An 18,810-nucleotide genomic window follows, 5' to 3' on the forward strand; every position below is an offset into this window, starting at 1 on the left:
ATTACCCACATCCCTTGTTTGTCCATCTCTGTGTATTTTCTCCCTCCACCCCGCTGTTGGCGTTTCCCCTTTCTTCTCCTGCTGTTCCTTTTGTTATGTTGCGTCCTCATCCATTCTGTGTTCCAGCTCTTCCACGAGCCTTGACTGTGCATACAAAATGAACAGGATTTGTGAATATAACCTGGACAGGTCTTCAGTGATCTTTCATGAAGATGCACCAATATTGCAATGATAACGTAATCGCTGTCTTAATAATGTGCAAAACATGCAGGAAACCAACATTCTGAACAGGGTATCCATGAAAATACATTTCTCCACGTGGGAGGAAAAATTCCACCAAAGAGGGACGATGTGCACTGGTCACCTGTGTCTAAAAGTCTGTGTTTACCAGCCTTGGACATCTTGGACAGCAAGACAAATGCTTAATTTATTAAAGAAAGTCAAAGAAGGGGGGGGGGGGGGGGTGGACAGAAGATCGAGAATGGAAACTCACCTGGCTTGATTGAATGATCGGCTGACTCGGACACAACTACTTCCATCACCTCCACACACACCGCAATGGTCTAAACGAACCCTCGAGCCCAGTACACCATCACATCCAGCAGGACGGCATCGGCCACGTACGCAAACCCCGGGAACAGTCGGACCACAAGGTGTCCCATCAAACACCTGGTACAGGTGAGGAAACATAAGGGAGGCACCAATGAAGAAAGGTCTGCAAGCATCTGATGGCCCCACAGCACTGAGCACCTTAAGGTTAAGCTCTAACATGCTCAGCACTACTTCTTCCGTAATACGACCTCCTCACTCAAATTCTTCTTCTCAGCAACCAAGGTCGATGAGCACGCGATGCAATTTATTATAAAACTCTGGAGTCATTCCAATAATGAAGAAAAATACTGTATATAAATGCTGAATCAGGAATGAGTAGGGTATGGTGGGGCTGTGGGGCGTATGGGGGAATGTGATGGGGTGGAGGGTTGGTGGAGGAGGAAAGAGACTTTCATACCCTTGGCTTAAGAATGGCGTAGAAGTTCGTGCCAGAACCCTGACACACCAGCTTGCAATGATCTTCTGCTGGAACACCAGTGTATTTGGGAGTCCAGGAGTTGGGCATTCCGTTCAGGATTCTGAGGTCTCCCAAGGGGCTCGGAATGCGTTGGTTGAACGCGGAACACTGTTCCTCTCGGAATGAGAGGGCTGGAAGGAGAGGGAGCAATGACGATGTCACGGTTTAAGTGAAGTGAGTCCAATAGTAATTCGTTCATTCTAGGAAGGCCCAAAGCTAGATTTATCCATTCAGTAGTCTGCCATGTGGCCCACTCACTACCTTAACCAAGCAAGATGTTGCATCACACCAGTAAGGCACTAGAGGGAGACTTTGCACAGAAAATGAAAGTATATTTGCATGAAAGCCAATGGTGTCCACCATCATGTACGGAGGGTGGAAGGGAGAAGGGTGGATGGGGGTGAGGGTGTGGGTGACATTAAGAGATTTCATTGAGGGAACATGTCCATCTACCTGTACCTACGTGTATCATGTGACTAAAGAGTAGCCTGAGTGCAGCCTACACCGTTCAGTGTTTACCACCAGGGGGGCTCACCAGCTCGAGGTTGTGCTCAAGGTAGAGTGTGCACTGTGCTTTGGCAAGAAAATGTGCATTTCATGAATTACGAAGGGTTGGAGGATGAGTTGGGCTCCTCGAGATGAATTAGGATGAGGTGGACTCTTAGAGATCAATTAGGATGAGGTGGACTCCTAGAGATGAATTAGGATGAGGTGGACTCCTAGAGATGAATTAGGATGAGGTGGACTCCTAGAGATGAATTAGGATGAGGTGGACTCCTAGAGATGAATTAGGATGAGGTGGACTCCTAGAGATGAATTAGGATGAGGTGGACTCCTAGAGATGAATTAGGATGAGGTGGACTCCTAGAGATGAATTAGGATGAGGTGGACTCCTAGAGATGAATTAGGATGAGGTGGACTCCTAGAGATGAATTAGGATGAGGTGGACTCATCGAGATGATTTAGGATGAGGTGGACTCCTGGAGATGAATTAGGATGAGGTGGACTCCTAGAGATGAATTAGGACGAGGTGGACTCCCAGAGATGAATTAGGATGAGGTGGACTCCTAGAGGTACGCACACTTGCCCTTGAGCTGTCTCCCTTTGGATCGAGTATCGACCCAGCAATAAACTGTCATTCTGGTGTTTTTCAGGCAAGGCGAGGCATCGATGTGTGTGCCATCCCACGGATGGATGTGAGGACGCGTGGCCCAGTCTGTGCCAGTATCAGTTGATGGACATTAAATATCCCGTGGTGTACTTCATGAAGAGTAAGTGAGCTATCGCCGGCACCATAAAAAAAAATCCTCATTCCTGCACTAACCTATATGGGGCATCAGCGGCACAGCCACACTCTAAGCAATTTTGCTCCCGCCAGTCATATGATGCATTTGAAATGATGAATGAATTAGGATGGATGGATGTGTGATGACCAGGTGTGTCAAGATCAACAAATAATGATATTCCATTGGGGTGAAGCTTACACTGTACCTGATACGCTGTACATGTTACATTCCACCTGTTACACTGTTACACTGTACTGGTTACACTGTACTTTACAATGTACTGCAATTCCATTGTACAAATGACATTATTATGGTTCCCGAAGGGAAACACTTCATTTAGTGTTGGTGCACCCGTAGTGTCTCGCTTTTTGAAGAATTGTTCCATTATTTAATTTATTTTAAAAGAAAATTATTTCCTTCTTCAATTTTCATTTTTTTATTTTCCCCAATTTTCAGTTATCTGGTTTTCGACTATTTAATTCCGATATTTAAAATATTCTTTTAAAAAATATTTCAATTTTCAATGATTTGATTTTTTAATTTTCTTACTTTTTCAATTATTTAATTAATCGAAATTTTAATACAGTAATTGATTTTCAATTTTCTAAATTTTCAAATTCTTTTTTTTATTTATTTTAATTTTCAGTTATTTATATATTTTCAATTTTTTATTATCTAATTTTCCCATGATTTAATTTCGATGGTACAATGAACCCAACGGGAAAAAAACCAAAACATTTATTTTCATGATAAGGCAGAATTTCAAGTGCTACCAATTGGTTAATATTACGAGTTGGTTACACTGGGAACTATCAGTGATCTTCGATCACAGCACTCTAGTTGAAACAATAAATAAATCTTCATTTGATGACTTTAATCGATTTGTCGCCAGAACCAACAATTCCACCGACCTGCCAGCTCTCTGGAATAGTGAGTGCGAACCTCATACAGCTCTCTCTAATGGTGAGTGTGAATCTCGTAAAGCTCTCTCGGATGGTGAGTGTGAACCTCGTAAAGATCTTTCAAATGGTGAGTGCATGCCTCGTACTAGTTTTTTCTAATCGTGAGTGTGAATCTCATACTAGCTCTCTCGAATGGTGAGTGTGAACCTCGTAAAGCTCTCTCCAATGGTGAATGTGAACCTTGTGAAGCTCTCTCCAATGGTGAATGTAAACTTGTAAAGCTCTCTCTAATGGTGAGTGTGGACCTCGTAAAGCTCTCTCGAATGGTGAGTGTGAACCTTGTAAAGCTCTCTCGAATGGTGAGTGTGAACCTCGTAAAGCTCTCTCTAATGGTGAGTGTGAACCTCATACAGCTCTCTCTAATGGTGAGTGTGAACCTGGAAAAGCCCTCTCGAATGGTGAGTGCACACCTTGTAAAGTTCTCTCTAATGGTGAGTGTGAACCTCATAAAGCTCTCCCGAATGGTGAATGTAAACTCGTAAAGCTCTCTAATGGTGAGTGTGAACCTCATAAAGCTCTCTGTAATGGTGAGTGTGAAACCTCGTAAAGCTCTCGAATGGTGAGTGTGAACCTCGTAAAGTTCTCTTTAATGGTGAGAGTGAACCTTGTGAAGCTCTCTCCAATGGTGAATGTAAACTCGTAAAGCTCTCTCAAATGGTGAGTGTGAACCTTGTAAAGCTCTCTCGAATGGTGAGTGTGAACCTTGTAAAGCTCTCTCGAATGGTGAGTGTGAACCTTGTAAAGCTCTCTCGAATGGTGAGTGTGAACCTTGTAAAGCTCTCTCTAATGGTGAGTGTGAACCTCGTAAAGTTCTCTCTAATGGTGAGTGTGAACCTCGTAAAGCTCTCTCTAATGTTGAGTGTGAACCTCGTAAAGCTCTCTCGAATGGTGTGTGTGAACCTCGTAAAGCTCTCTCGAATGGTGAGAGTGAACCTCGTAAAGCTCTCTCGAATGGTGAGTGTGAACCTTGTAAAGTTCTCTCTAATGGTGAGTGTGAACCTCGTAAAGCCCTCTCGAATGGTGAGTGTGAGCCTCGTAAAGCTCTCTCGAATGGTAAGTGTGAGCCTCGTAAAGCTCTCTCTAATGGTGAGTGTGAACCTTGTAAAGCTCTCTCGAATGGTGTGTGTGAACCTCATGAAGCCCTCTCGAATGGTGAATGTAAACTCGTAAAGCTCTCTCGGATGGTGAGTGTGAACCTCTTAAAGTTCTCTCTAATGGTGAGTGCACACCTTGTAAAGCTCTCTCTAATGGTGAGAGTGAACCTTGTAAAGCTTTCTCCAATGGTGAATGTAAACTTGCAAAGCTCTCTCTAATGGTGAGTGTGGACCTCGTAAAGCTCTCTCGAATGGTGAGTGTGAACCTTGTAAAGCTCTCTCTAATGGTGAGTGTGAACCTCGTAAAGCTCTCTCTGATGGTGAATGTGAACCTTGTAAAGCCCTCTCGAATGGTTGGTGTGAACTTAGTAATGCTCTCTCTAATGGTGAGTGTGAACCTCACACTAGCTCTCTCTAATGGTGAGTGTGAACCTTGTAAAGCTCTCTCGAATGGTGAGTGTGAACCTTGTAAAGCTCTCTCGAATGGTGAGTGTGAACCTTGTGAAGCTCTCTCGAATGGTGAGTGTGAACCTTGTAAAGCTCTCGAATGGTTAGTGTGAACTTAGTAATGCTCGCTCGAATGGTGAGTGTGAACCTTGTAAAGCTCTCTCGAATGGTGAGTGTGAACCTTGTAAAGCTCTCGAATGGTGAGTGTGAACTTTGTAAAGCTCTCTCGAATGGTGAGTGTGAACCTTGTAAAGCTCTCTCGAATGGTGAGTGTGAACCTTGTGAAGCTCTCTCGAATGGTGAGTGTGAACCTTGTAAAGCACTCGAATGGTGAGTGTGAACTTAGTAATGCTCGCTCGAATGGTCAGTATGAACCTCGTAAAGCTCTCTCGAATGGTGAGTGTGAACCTCGTAAAGCTCTCTCTAATGGTGAGTGTGAACCTTGTAAAGCTCTCTCGAATGGTGAGTGTGAACCTCGTAAAGTTCTCTCTAATGGTGAGTGTGAACCTCGTAAAGTTCTCTCTACTGGTGAGTGTGAACCTCACACAAGCTCTCTCTGAGGGTGTGTGTGAACTTCGTCATAGCTCTCTCTAATGGTGAGTGTGAACCTCATACTAGCTCTCTCTAATGGTGAGTGTGAACCTCATACTAGCTCTCTCTAATGGTGAGTGTGAACCTCATACTAGCTCTCTCTAATGGTGAGTGTGAACCTCATACTAGCTCTCTCTTATGGTGAGTGTGAACCTCATACTAGCTCTCTCTAATGGTGAGTGTGAACCTCATACTAGCTCTCTCTAATAGTGAGTGTGAACCTCATACTAGCTCTCTCTAATGGTGAGTGTGAACCTCATACTAGCTCTCTCTAATAGTGAGTGTGAACCTCATACTAGCTCTCTCTAATAGTGAGTGTGAACCTCATACTAGCTCTCTCTAATGGTGAGTGTGAACCTCATACTAGCTCTCTCTAATGGTGAGTGTGAACCTCATACTAGCTCTCTCTAATAGTGAGTGTGAACCTCATACTAGCTCTCTCTAATAGTGAGTGTGAACCTCATACTAGCTCTCTCTAATAGTGAGTGTGAACCTCATACTAGCTCTCTCTAATGGTGAGTGTGAACCTCATACTAGCTCTCTCTAATAGTGAGTGTGAACTTCGTGATAGCTCTCCCTAATAGTGAGTGTGAACTTCGTGATAGCCCTCTCTAATAGTGAGTGTGAACTTCGTGATAGCTCTCTCTAATAGTGAGTGTGAACCTCATACTAGCTCTCTCTAATAGTGAGTGTGAACCTCATACTAGCTCTCTCTAATGGTGAGTATGAACCTCCTACTAGCTCTCTCTAATAGTGAGTGTGAACTTCGTGATAGCTCTCTCTAATGGTGAGTGTGAACCTTTAAAGCTCTCTCTAATGGTGAGTGTGAACCTTTTAAAGCTCTCTCTAATGGTGAGTGTGAAGTGTGTACTAGCTTTGTGAATTGTTCATCGCAGCCCATTTTGCTACATTATGGTGGACGAGTACAAGCTGCACACTCACCGTTGCCATGAGGACACGGTTTCTTGTTGCACGATCGCATTCGAAGTTGCCGTCCGCGGCAAAAATCTCCTCCTGCGCGAGGCGTGGGACGGGTACAGGTGCGTCGTGCGTCCTGCACACCGGCGTTGCAGGTCCGAGAGCATGGACCCCAATCCGACCAGGGGGCCCAGCCACCCTTCACAGGTACCTGCGGAGGTGGGAATGTAAAAAGAATGTAAAAATAACACGTTGGTGCAGTGATCCCCATTCCCCCATTTTACATCCACGAGATAATGTGAATAGACAGATAGCCAGCTTCTACAGGTGTACTTGTTGCTCTTTCGTACACCTGTGAAATGTGAAATACCAGGTGGACAATGTATCGCCCGATTTGTCGACTGGACCGCTCAAAGGTGAGTTCGCTACATGTGAGTGAGGCTGTAAGCTTGGGCAGATATGAAGGAATAATGAATTTGTATAAATCAATATACACTTATTTTGTTCACATCCGTCATGGCGATCACGACCAGGATTTCAGCAAAACGTCTATCAAGACGTGTGGTCATGTCGAATACAGGTTCCCATGTTTATATGCATATTAACACAAGTACTTGTGTTTAACACGTGTTCCCCTTTGTACATGCATAATAACTTACGTGTTGGTGTTTGTTACATGTGTTGGTGTTTATCACGTTCCACTTATTACATGCATAATAACATAGATGTTGGTGTTTGCCACATGTGTTTGTGTTTAGCACATGCGTTCCTCTTGTTACAATGTTACATGCATAATAACATGTGTTGGTGTTTGCCACATGTGTTGGTGTTTAACGCACGTGTTCCCATTGTTACATGCATAATAACATATGTGTTGGTGTTTAACACACGGTGCCCTTGTTACATGCATAATAACTTACGTGTTGGTGTTTGTTACATGTGTTGGTGTTTAACACGTTCCACTTATTACATGCATAATAACATAGGTGTTGGTGTTTGCCACATGTGTTTGTGTTTAGCACATGCGTTCCCCTTGTTACATGCATAATAACATGTGTTGGTGTTTGCCACATGTGTTGGTGTTTGCCACATGTGTTGGTGTTTAATGCCCGTGTTCCCCTTGTTACATGCATAATAACATATGTGTTGGTGTTTAACACACGGTGTCCTTGTTACATGCATAATAACTTACGTCTTGGTGTTCGCCACATGTGTTGGTGTTTAACATGTGTTCCCCTTGTTACATGCATAATGACATACATGTTGGTGTTTAACCCATGTGTTGGTCTTAACACGTGTTCCCCTTGTGACATGCATAATGTGCCATATGTGTTGGTGTTTAACACACGTCTTCCCCTTGTTACATGCATAATAACATACATGTTTGTGTTTAACCCATGTGTTGGTCTTTAACACGTGTCCCCCTTGTGATATGCATAGTGTTCCATATGTGTTGATGTTTAACACATGTGTTCCCCTTGTTACATGCATAATGACATACATGTTGGTGTTTAACCCATGTGTTGGTCTTTAACACGTGTCCCCCTTGTGACATGCATAATGTGCCATATGTGTTGGTGTTTAACACACGTGTTCCCCTTGTTACATGCATAATAACATACATGTTGGTGTTTAACCCATGTGTTGGTCTTTAACACGTGTCCCCCTTGTGACATGCATAGTGTGCCATATGTGTTGGTGTTTAACACGTTCCACTTATTACATGCATAATAACATAGGTGTTGGTGTTTGCCACATGTGTTTGTGTTTAGCACATGCGTTCCCCTTGTTACATGCATAATAACATGTGTTGGTGTTTGCCACATGTGTTGGTGTTTGCCACATGTGTTGGTGTTTAACGCACGTGTTCCCCTTGTTACATGCATAATGTGCCATATGTGTTGGTGTTTAACACACGTGTTCCCCTTGTTACATGCATAATAACATACATGTTGGTGTTTAACCCATGTGTTGGTCTTTAACATGTGACCCCCTTCGGACATGCATAGTGTGCCATATGTGTTGGTGTTTACCACACGTGTTCAGCTTTGACATGCACAAGACGCTATAGGTTGTCCCTTGATGTTGCATGACACTAAATGCACAATCACAGGGTATATACGACTAAATACGAGTATAAACATAATTACATTTTTGGATTTTATCAAAATGACAACTTGTGAGAAACCCTCCCACAGAGGGAATGTGACAATGTACACCTATTTATACACACCTGTTGATGTTTGGATTTCTGGACACAGCGACTGTGCAGACAGGCACGATTTGGTCCACATGACGAGCCATCTGCCCATGGGGCCCCACGGCTTCGGCATGATCCCGGCTCTGACCCCATCCCTTGACCTTGAGTGCACCAAAGCATCGCGCAGGGAGATCCAATTCGCGAGCAGTGCACCCATCCCTTTCCAAACTGTGCCTGGCACTGAAAATTCAAATGCAGTGTCCAGCCCGGATTTGGGGAGAGCGGCTTAGAGGAGGGCCGGTGTCTGAGGCACTTCCCTTGGGGGTAAGGGAGATTTATGGAGATGTAAATATTATAAGGGCAAAATGTATGTTACAAGTACCGCAACATGAGGATAGGTCGAACAAGCATCGATACATTGTGCTGACAAACGTGCGGGTGCCGCCAGCAAGCATGAGGGACAGAGTGTGGCACACACTAGCATGGGGAATGTGCAGGCGATGCCGACATGCGTGAGGGATGGAGTGTGGCACACACTAGCATGGGGGAAATTGGGGGATGTGCTGGCCACACTGGCAAGCGTGAGGGATGGGGTGTGGCATAGACAAGCTTGGGGGCTGGCCACACCGGCAAGCGTGAGAGATGGGGTGTGTCAAAGACAAGCATGGGGGATGTGCTGGCCACACTGGCAAGCGTGAGGGATGGGGTGTGGCATAGACAAGCTTGGGGGCTGGCCACACTGGCAAGCGTGAGGGATGGGGTGTGGCATAGACGAGCTTGGGGGCTGGCCACACTGGCAAGCGTGAGGGATGGGGTGTGGCATAGACAAGCTTGGGGGCTGGCCACACTGGCAAGCGTGAGGGATGGGGTGTGGCATATACAAGCATGGGGGATGTGCTGGCCACACTGGCAAGCGTGAGGGATGGGGTGTGGCACAGACAAGCATGGGGGATGTGCTGGCCACACTGGAAAGCGTGAGGGATGGAGTGTGGCATAGACAAGCTTGGGGGATGTGCTGGCCACACTGGCAAGCGTGAGGGATGGGGTGTGGCATATACAAGCATGGGGGATGTGCTGGCCACACTGGCAAGCGTGAGGGATGGGGTGTGGCATATACAAGCATGGGGGATGTGCTGGTCACACCGGCAAGCGTGAGGGATGGAGTGTGGCATAGACAAGCTTGGGGGCTGGCCATACTGGCAAGCGTGAGGGATGGGTTGTGGCATATACAAGCATGGCGGGTGTGCTGGCCACACTGGCAAGCGTGAGGGATGGGGTGTGGCATAGACAAGCTTGGGGGCTGGCCACACTGGCAAGCGTGAGGGATGGGTTGTGGCATATACAAGCATGGGGGATGTGCTGGCCACACTGGCAAGCGTGAGGGATGGGGTGTGGCATAGACAAGCTTGGGGGCTGGCCACACTGGCAAGCGTGAGGGATGGGGTGTGGCATAGACGAGCTTGGGGGCTGGCCACACTGGCAAGCATGAGGGATGGGGTGTGGCATAGACAAGCTTGGGGGCTGGCCACACTGGCAAGCGTGAGGGATGGGGTGTGGCATATACAAGCATGGGGGATGTGCTGGCCACACTGGCAAGCGTGGGGGATGGGGTGTGGCACAGACAAGCATGGGGGATGTGCTGGCCACACTGGAAAGCATGAGGGATGGAGTGTGGCATAGACAAGCTTGGGGGCTGGCCACACTGGCAAGCGTGAAGGATGGGGTGTGGCATATACAAGCATGGGGGATGTGCTGGCCACACTGGCAAGCGTGAGGGATGGGGTGTGGCATATACAAGCATGGGGGATGTGCTGGCCACACTGGCAAGCGTGAGGGATGGGGTGTGGCATAGACAAGCATGGGGGATGTGCTGGCCACACCAGCAAGCGTGAGGGATGGAGTGTGGCATAGACAAGCTTGGGGGCTGGCCACACTGGCAAGCGTGAGGGATGGGTTGTGGCATATACAAGCATGGGGGGTGTGCTGGCCACACTGGCAAGCGTGAGGGATGCGGTGTGGCATAGACAAGCATGGGGGATGTGCTGGCCACACCGGCAAGCGTGAGGGATGGGGTGTGGCATAGACAAGCTTGGGGGCTGGCCACACTGGCAAGCGTGAGGGATGGGTTGTGGCATATACAAGCATGGGGGATGTGCTGGCCACACTGGCAAGCGTGAGGGATGGGGTGTGGCATAGACAAGCATGGGGGATGTGCTGGCCACACTGGCAAGTGTGAGGGATGGAGTGTGGCATAGACAAGCTTGGGGGCTGGCCACACTGGCAAGCGTGAGGGATGGGGTGTGGCATATACAAGCATTGGGGATGTGCTGGCCACACTGGCAAGCGTGAGGGATGGGGTGTGGCATATACAAGCATGGGGGATGTGCTGGTCACATCAGCAAGCGTAAGGGATGGGGTGTGGCATAGACAAGCTTGGGGGCTGGCCACACTGGCAAGCGTGAGGGATGGGTTGTGGCATATACAAGCATGGGGGATGTGCTGGCCACACTGGCAAGCATGAGGGATGGGTTGTGGCATAGACAAGCATGGGAGATGTGCTGGCCACACCGGCAAGCGTGAGGGATGGAGTGTGGCATAGACAAGCTTGTGGGCTGGCCACACTGGCAAGCGTGAGGGATGGGTTGTGGCATATACAAGCATGGGGGGGGGGGGGGGGGTGTGCTGGCCACACTGGCAAGCGTGAGGGATGGGGTGTGGCATACACAAGCATGGGGGATGTGCTGGCCACACCGGCAAGCGTGAGGGATGGAGTGTGGCATAGACAAGCTTGGGGGCTGGCCACACTGGCAAGCGTGAGGGATGGGTTGTGGCATATACAAGCATGGGGGGTGTGCTGGCCACACTGGCAAGCGTGAGGGATGGGGTGTGGCATAGACAAGCTTGGGGGCTGGCCACACTGGCAAGCGTGAGGGATGGGTTGTGGCATATACAAGCATGGGGGATGTGCTGGCCACACTGGCAAGGGTGAGGGATGGGGTGTGGCATAGACAAGCATGGGGGATGTGCTGGCCACACTGGCAAGTGTGAGGGATGGATTGTGGCATAGACAAGCTTGGGGGCTGGCCACACTGGCAAGCGTGAGGGATGGGGTGTGGCATATACAAGCATGGGGGATGTGCTGGCCACACTGGCAAGCGTGAGGGATGGGGTGTGGCATATACAAGCATGGGGGATGTGCTGGCCACACTGGCAAGCGTGAGGGATGGGGTGTGGCATATACAAGCATGGGGGATGTGCTGGCCACACCGGCAAGCGTGAGGGATGGGGTGTGGCAGAGACAAGCTTGGGGGATGTGCAGGCCACACCGGCAAGCGTGAGGGATGGGGTGTGGCATATACAAGCATGGGGGATGTGCTGGCCACACTGGCAAGCGTGAGGGATGGGGTGTGGCATAGACAAGCATGGGGGGTGTGCTGGCCACACCGGCAAGCGTGAGGGATGGGGTGTGGCAGAGACAAGCTTGGGGGATGTGCAGGCCACACCGGCAAGCGTGAGGGATGGGGTGTGGCAGAGACAAGCATGGGGGGGTGTCCTGGCCACACCGGCAAGCGTGAGGGATGGGGTGTGGCAGAGACAAGCATGGGGGGTGTGCTGGCCACACCGGCAAGCGTGAGGGATGGGGTGTGGCAGAGACAAGCATGGGGGATGTACTGGCCACACCGGCAAGCGTGATGGATGTGCTGGCCACACCGGCAAGCGTGATGGATGTGCTGGCGACGCTGACAAGCGTGAGGGACGGGATGTGGCACAGACAAGCATGGGGGATATGCAGGTGGTGCCAGAAAGTTATAGACACACGGGTGGTCCTGGAAGCGGGGGATACACGTGGGTGGGCCCGACAAGTGTGCGAGATGTGCAGGCGGACCCAACTTGCATGGGGATGTGCAAGCAATGCCGACAAGCATGGGGGAAGTGTCGGTAAGCGTGGAAGATGTGGTAGATGTGCGAGCAGGCCTGACGATTAGGGGAGACAGGCGGGTGGGCCCGCCAACCATGGCACGCCAAGCTTGAGAGATGGGCATGCAGGCCCGAAAAGCGTGGGAGACAGGCAGGCTGTGTCGCAAAGTATGGTGCATGCACGGATTGCTCCGGGATGCATTGCACATGCAAGGATGGGGAAAGCACATGCGGTCCCGGCAAATGCCGTCTGTGAGGATGGTGCCGGCAAAAGTAGGGAATGTGTGGGTGGCATCGACATGCGTGGGAGACAAGCGGGTGGGGGAGACATCCAGGTGTGCCCGATAAGCATGAGGGATGTGCAGGCGGACCCACAAGTGTAGGGACATGTGGGAAATGAGCAGGCAATGCCGACAAACATGGGAGATGCGCTGGCAAGCGTGGAAGAGGTGCGAGCAGGCCCGACAAGCATGTGAGATGGGGAAGGTGGGCGTGACAAGCATGGAAGATGGGCAGGCAGATGCGACAAGCATGGAAGATGGGCAGGCAGGTGGGAAAAGCTTGAGAGACGGACAAGCGGGCCCAACAAGTGCAAGGGACCTGCGGACTGCATTGACAAACATGGTGCATGCGCATTTGGCCCTGGGATGCGCGGGCGGAACCGGAAATGCATGGGCGGAACCGGAAAACGTGGTGGATGTGAGGATGGTGTTGGCATGCGTGGAGCGTGGCGTGGGAGACACGCGGGCAGGCCAGGCAAGCATGGGGAAAGTACAGGCAGCCCCGATAAGCATATGAGACACGCATGCTGCTCCACCCAGCATAGAAGACATACGGGCTGCCCCAACAAGCATAGATTTGTGGATATTGGAAAAAGGTGAATAAAAAGGCATGGAGGAAGGTAATGGATAATAAAATAGAGGTCATTTTTTATTTTATGAGATTGGATGAGATTAAGCTGGAGAAATTTGGGAACGAGCAGGACCTTTTGAGTTACAAAAACAGTAGGATCTTACCATGCCCAGCATCAAAGAAGTCCATGAGATGCCTCGCACTGCACTCTGACCAGGGCTTGTCCAGGGAAACGCTCCGCAGGGTCTCACCCATTACGTGACCTTGAACCCCGAAGGAGGTAGGAACGTGCGCTGATGAGAGTAAACGCTGACATTGGTCTGACTCATCGTGCGGGAGGCCGAGAAGATGCCCTGCGTACAGAAAGTGATGCAACATGTTGGATGGTGAGTGTGTGTGGCAGTGTGGAGGTGTGTGGTAGTGTGGAGGTGTGTGGTAGTGTGGTGGTGTGGAGGTGTGTGGCATTGTGGAGGTGTGTGGAGGTGTGTGGCAGTGTGGAGGTGTGTGGTAGTGTGGTAGTGTAGAGGTGTGTGGCATTGTGGAGGTGTGTGGCAGTGTGGAGGGGTGTGGCAGTGTGGTGGTGTGTCGCAGTGTGGAGGTGTGTGGCAGTGTGGAGGTGTGTGGCATTGTGGAGGTGTGTGGCAGTGTGGAGGTGTGTGGAATTGTGGAGGTGTGTGGCATTGTGGAGGTGTGTGGCATTGTGGAGGTGTGTGGCATTGTGGAGGTGTGTGGCAGTGTGGAGGTGTGTGGCATTGTGGAGGTGTGTGGCATTGTGGAGGTGTGTGGCAGTGTGGAGGTGTGTGGCAGTGTGGAGGTGTGTGGCATTGTGGAGGTGTGTGGCAGTGTGGAGGTGTGTGGCAGTGTGGAGGTGTGTGGCAGTGTGGAGGTGTGTGGCATTGTGGAGGTGTGTGGCAGTGTGGAGGTGTGTGGCATTGTGGAGGTGTGTGGCAGTGTGGAGGTGTGTGGCATTGTGGAGGTGTGTGGCAGTGTGGTGGTGTGTCGCAGTGTGGAGGTGTGTGGCAGTGTGGAGGTGTGGAGGTGTGTGGCAGTGTGGCATTGTGGAGGTGTGTGGCAGTGTGGAGGTGTGTGGCAGTGTGGAGGGGTGTCGCAGTGTGGAGGTGTGTGGCAGTGTGGATGTGTGTGGCATTGTGGAGGTGTGTGGCAGTGTGGAGGTGTGTGGCATTGTGGAGGTGTGTGGAGGTGTGTGGCAGTGTGGTGGTGTGTCGCAGTGTGGAGGTGTGTGGCAGTGTGGAGGTGTGGAGGTGTGTGGCAGTGTGGCATTGTGGAGGTGTGTGGCAGTGTGGAGGTGTGTGGCAGTGTGGAGGTGTGTGGCATTGTGGAGGTGTGTGGCATTGTGGAGGTGTGTGGCATTGTGGAGGTGTGTGGCAGTGTGGAGGTGTGTAGCAGTGTGGAGGTGTGCTGTGTTCTCATATACTTTGGAAGCAATTTTGTTTGAATGTTGCATCAGTGTACCAGGCAGCAACCCCCACTGTCCGTGGACATTTTTCGGTTTTCATTGCATTTGCTTGGGTGAAGAGGCAACGTCTTTGTGATCTGGTGAAGAATATTATTGGCTTTGATTTCTCGCCATCTTATAAAGCCGAGGGTCTCGTTTTTCTTCTGCTTTCACTTCATCGATACCTCTGTCTCCTCTATCGTTGATTTTTGCTTCCCTCTCATCCCCCCTTTCCTCGATTGGAAAATGAGTGTGGAAACTATTCGCGTTCTTTCCCAAAATTTTGGCACCTTGTCTCAACACACAGGCAGCCAAGAGACAGGCCAACGTCACTGGCTTGCCAGGGAGCCCGTGCCTTGAGGTCATTGGATAAACCCGCCAGTAACTGGATAGCCCAGCGATGAACTGCGAGCACTCGTGCCAGAAGGGCCACAGTTTGAATCCCAGACTGACCGACCGCCTGCCATTCCTTATCCCGTGTCTGCTTGTCGAGTTAATGCAGATGGCCTGGGAAGCATGCCGAGACTCATGTGTGATTCAACAATTCCTCTTATTTGTTACGCTCGACGCCTCTTATAAATATAACAAATGATGTGAGATTTTAATTGTTATAACAAATTGAAAAAAATTAACAATAAACATTAAGTTCGGCTTTGTGTTTGGGTTGATAATTATCATCGGCATCTTCTTTAGATGTTGGAACAATCGAGCTCAAATCTTGAATTTTGTTTAGTTTTGCATCCTGATTATGATTTATGAATGTTATCGCCATGAACTGCCATACCAGCAGTGGTGCTGATGATGTGAGTGAGCAAGTGAGGTGATGGTGCTGGTGATGTGAGTGAGCAAGTGAGGTGATGGTGCTGGTGATGTGTGAGCAAGTGAGGTGATGGTGCTGGTGATGTGAGTGAGCAAGTGAGGTGATGGTGCTGGTGATGTGAGTGAGCAAGTGAGGTGATGGTGCTGGTGATGTGAGTGAGCAAGTGAGGTGATGGTGCTGGTGATGTGAGTGAGCAAGTGAGGTGATGGTGCTGGTGATGTGAGTGAGCAAGTGAGGTGATGGTGCTGATGATGTGAGTGAGCAAGTGAGGTGATGGTGCTGGTGATGTGAGTGAGCAAGTGAGGTGATGGTGCTGGTGATGTGAGTGAGCAAGTGAGGTGCTGGTGCTGGTGATGTGAGTGAGCAAGTGAGGTGATGGTGCTGGTGATGTGAGTGAGCAAATGAGGTGCTGGTGCTGGTGATGTGAGTGAGCAAGTGAGGTGATGGTGCTGGTGATGTGAGTGAGCAAGTGAGGTGATGGTGCTGGTGATGTGAGTGAGCAAGTGAGGTGACGGTGCTGGTGATGTTAGTGAGCAAGTGAGGTGATGGTGCTGGTGATGTGAGTGAGCAAGTGAGGTGATGGTGCTGGTGATGTGAGTGAGCAAGTGAGGTGCTGGTGCTGGTGGTGTGTGAGCGAGCAAGTGAGGTGATGGTGCTGATGATGTGAGTGAGCAAGTGAGGTGATGGTGCTGGTGATGTGAGTGAGCAAGTGAGGTGATGGTGAGGTGAGTGAGCAAGTGAGGTGATGGTGCTGGTGATGTGAGTGAGCAAGTGAGGTGATGGTGCTGGTGATGTGAGTGACCAAGTGAGGTAATGGTGCTGGTGATGTGAGTGAGCAAGTGAGGTGATGGTGCTGGTGATGTGAGTGAGCAAGTGAGGTGCTGGTGCTGGTGATGTGAGTGAGCAAGTGAGGTGATGGTGCTGATGATGTGAGTGAGCAAGTGAGGTGATGGTGCTGGTGATGTGAGTGAGAAAGTGAGGTGATGGTGCTGGTGATGTGAGTGAGCAAGTGAGGTGATGGTGCTGGTGATGTGAGTGAGCAAGTGAGGTGATGGTGCTGGTGATGTGAGTGAGCAAGTGAGGTGATGGTGCTGGTGATGTGTGAGCAAGTGAGGTGATGGTGCTGGTGATGTGAGTGAGCAAGTGAGGTGATGGTGCTGGTGATGTGAGTGAGCAAGTGAGGTGATGGTGCTGGTGATGTGAGTGAGCAAGTGAGGTGATGGTGCTGGTGATGTGAGTGAGCAAGTGAGGTGATGGTGCTGGTGATGTGAGTGAGCAAGTGAGGTGATGGTGCTGGTGATGTGAGTGAGCAAGTGAGGTGATGGTGCTGGTGATGTGATTGAGCAAGTGAAGTGGTGGTTCTAGTGATGTGAGTGAGCAAGTGAGATGATGGTGCTGGTGATGTGAGTGAGCAAGTGAGGTGATGGTGCTGGTGATGTGATTGAGCAAGTGAAGTGGTGGTTCTAGTGATGCGAGTGAGCAAGTGAGGTGGTGGTGGTGCTGGTGATGTTAGTGAGTGAGGTGGTAGTGCTGGTGATGTGAGTGAGCAAGTGAGGTGATGGTGCTGATGATGTGAGTGAGCAAGTGAAATGGTGGTTATAGTGATGCGAGTGAGCAAGTGAGGTGGTGGTGCTGGTGATGTGAGTGAGCAAGTGAGGTGGTGGTGGTGGTGCTGGTGATGTTAGTGAGTGAGCAAGTGAGGTGATGTGAGTGAGCAAGTGAAGTGGTGGTTCTAGTGATGCGAGTGAGCAAGTGAGGTGGTGGTGGTGGTGCTGGTGATGTTAGTGAGTGAGCAAGTGAGGTGATGTGAGTGAGCAAGTGAAGTGGTGGTTCTAGTGATGCGAGTGAGCAAGTGAGGTGGTGGTGCTGGTGATGTTAGTGAGTGAGGTGGTAGTGCTGGTGATGTGAGTGAGCAAGTGAGGTGATGGTGCTGATGATGTGAGTGAGCAAGTGAAATGGTGGTTCTAGTGATGCGAGTGAGCAAGTGAGGTGGTGGTGCTGGTGATGTGAGTGATCAAGTGAGGTGATGGTGCTGGTGATGTGAGTGAGCAAGTGAGGTGATGGTGCTGGTGATGTGAGTGAGCAAGTGAGGTGATGGTTCTAGTGATGTGAGTGAGCAAGTGAGGTGATGGTGCTGGTGATGTGAGTGAGCAAGTGAGGTGATGGTGCTGGTGATGTGATTGAGCAAGTGAAGTTGTGGTTCTAGTGATGCGAGTGAGCAAGTGAGGTGGTGGTGCTGGTGATGTTAGTGAGTGAGGTGGTAGTGCTGGTGATGTGAGTGAGCAAGTGAGGTGATGGTGCTGATGATGTGAGTGAGCAAGTGAAATGGTGGTTCTAGTGATGCGAGTGAGCAAGTGAGGTGGTGGTGCTGGTGATGTGAGTGAGCAAGTGAGGTGGTGGTGATAGTGAGTGAGGTGGTAGTGCTGGTGATGTGAGTGAGCAAGTGAGGTGATGGTGCTGGTGATGTGAGTGAGCAAGTGAAGTGGTGGTTCTAGTGATGCGAGTGAGCAAGTGAGGTGGTGGTGCTGGTGATGTTAGTGAGTGAGGTGGTAGTGCTGGTGATGTGAGTGAGCAAGTGAGGTGATGGTGCTGATGATGTGAGTGAGCAAGTGAAATGGTGGTTCTAGTGATGCGAGTGAGCAAGTGAGGTGGTGGTGCTGGTGATGTGAGTGAGCAAGTGAGGTGCTGGTGCTGGTGATGTGAGTGAGCAAGTGAAGTGGTGGTTCTAGTGATGCGAGTGAGCAAGTGAGGTGGTGGTGCTGGTGAGTGAGGTGGTAGTGCTGGTGATGTGAGTGAGCAAGTGAGGTGATGGTGCTGGTGATGTGAGTGAGCAAGTGAAGTGGTGGTTCTAGTGAAGCAAGTGAGGTGGTGGTGCTGGTGATGTTAGTGAGTGAGGTGGTAGTGCTGGTGATGTGAGTGAGCAAGTGAGGTGATGGTGCTGGTGATGTGAATGAGCAAGTGAGGTGATGGTGCTGGTGATGTTCGTGAGTGAGGTGGTAATGCTGGTGATGTGAGTGAGCAAGTGAGGTGATGGTGCTGGTGATGTGAATGAGCAAGTGCAGTGGTGGTTCTAGTGATGCGAGTAAGCAAGTGAGCTGGTGGTGCTGGTGATGATAGTGAGTGAGGTGGTAGTGCTGGTGATGTGAGTGAGCAAGTGAGGTGATAGTGCTGGTGATGTGAGTGAGTGAGGTGGTGGT

General features: G+C 49.9%; 1 protein-coding gene across 2 annotated transcripts in view; it reads right to left on the reverse strand.

The window, feature by feature from the left end:
- LOC137439871 (A disintegrin and metalloproteinase with thrombospondin motifs 4) overlaps window positions 1-18,810 on the reverse strand; it is a 43,842-nt gene that overhangs the window by 16,439 nt on the left and 8,593 nt on the right. Inside the window, exons 3-7 of one of the 2 annotated variants that reach the window (XR_013621355.1) lie at window positions 13,502-13,690; window positions 8,601-8,807; window positions 6,392-6,578; window positions 1,010-1,200; window positions 494-669 (exon numbers count right to left, since the gene is read on the reverse strand). Coding sequence is in view for 1 of the 2 variants with exons in the window: in XM_068136069.2 (XP_067992170.2) it covers window positions 494-669; window positions 1,010-1,200; window positions 6,392-6,578; window positions 8,601-8,884; window positions 13,502-13,690 (1,027 nt within the window). In the remaining variant the exon portion in view is untranslated. Of the gene's footprint in view, window positions 1-493; window positions 670-1,009; window positions 1,201-6,391; window positions 6,579-8,600; window positions 8,885-13,501; window positions 13,691-18,810 lie in introns of both variants that reach the window. The other variant, XM_068136069.2, reaches the window with a different exon arrangement.

Source organism: Myxine glutinosa, chromosome 14 (assembly GCF_964187855.1).
Source record: "Myxine glutinosa chromosome 14, kmMyxGlut1.1, whole genome shotgun sequence".
NCBI lineage: Eukaryota > Metazoa > Chordata > Myxini > Myxiniformes > Myxinidae > Myxine > Myxine glutinosa.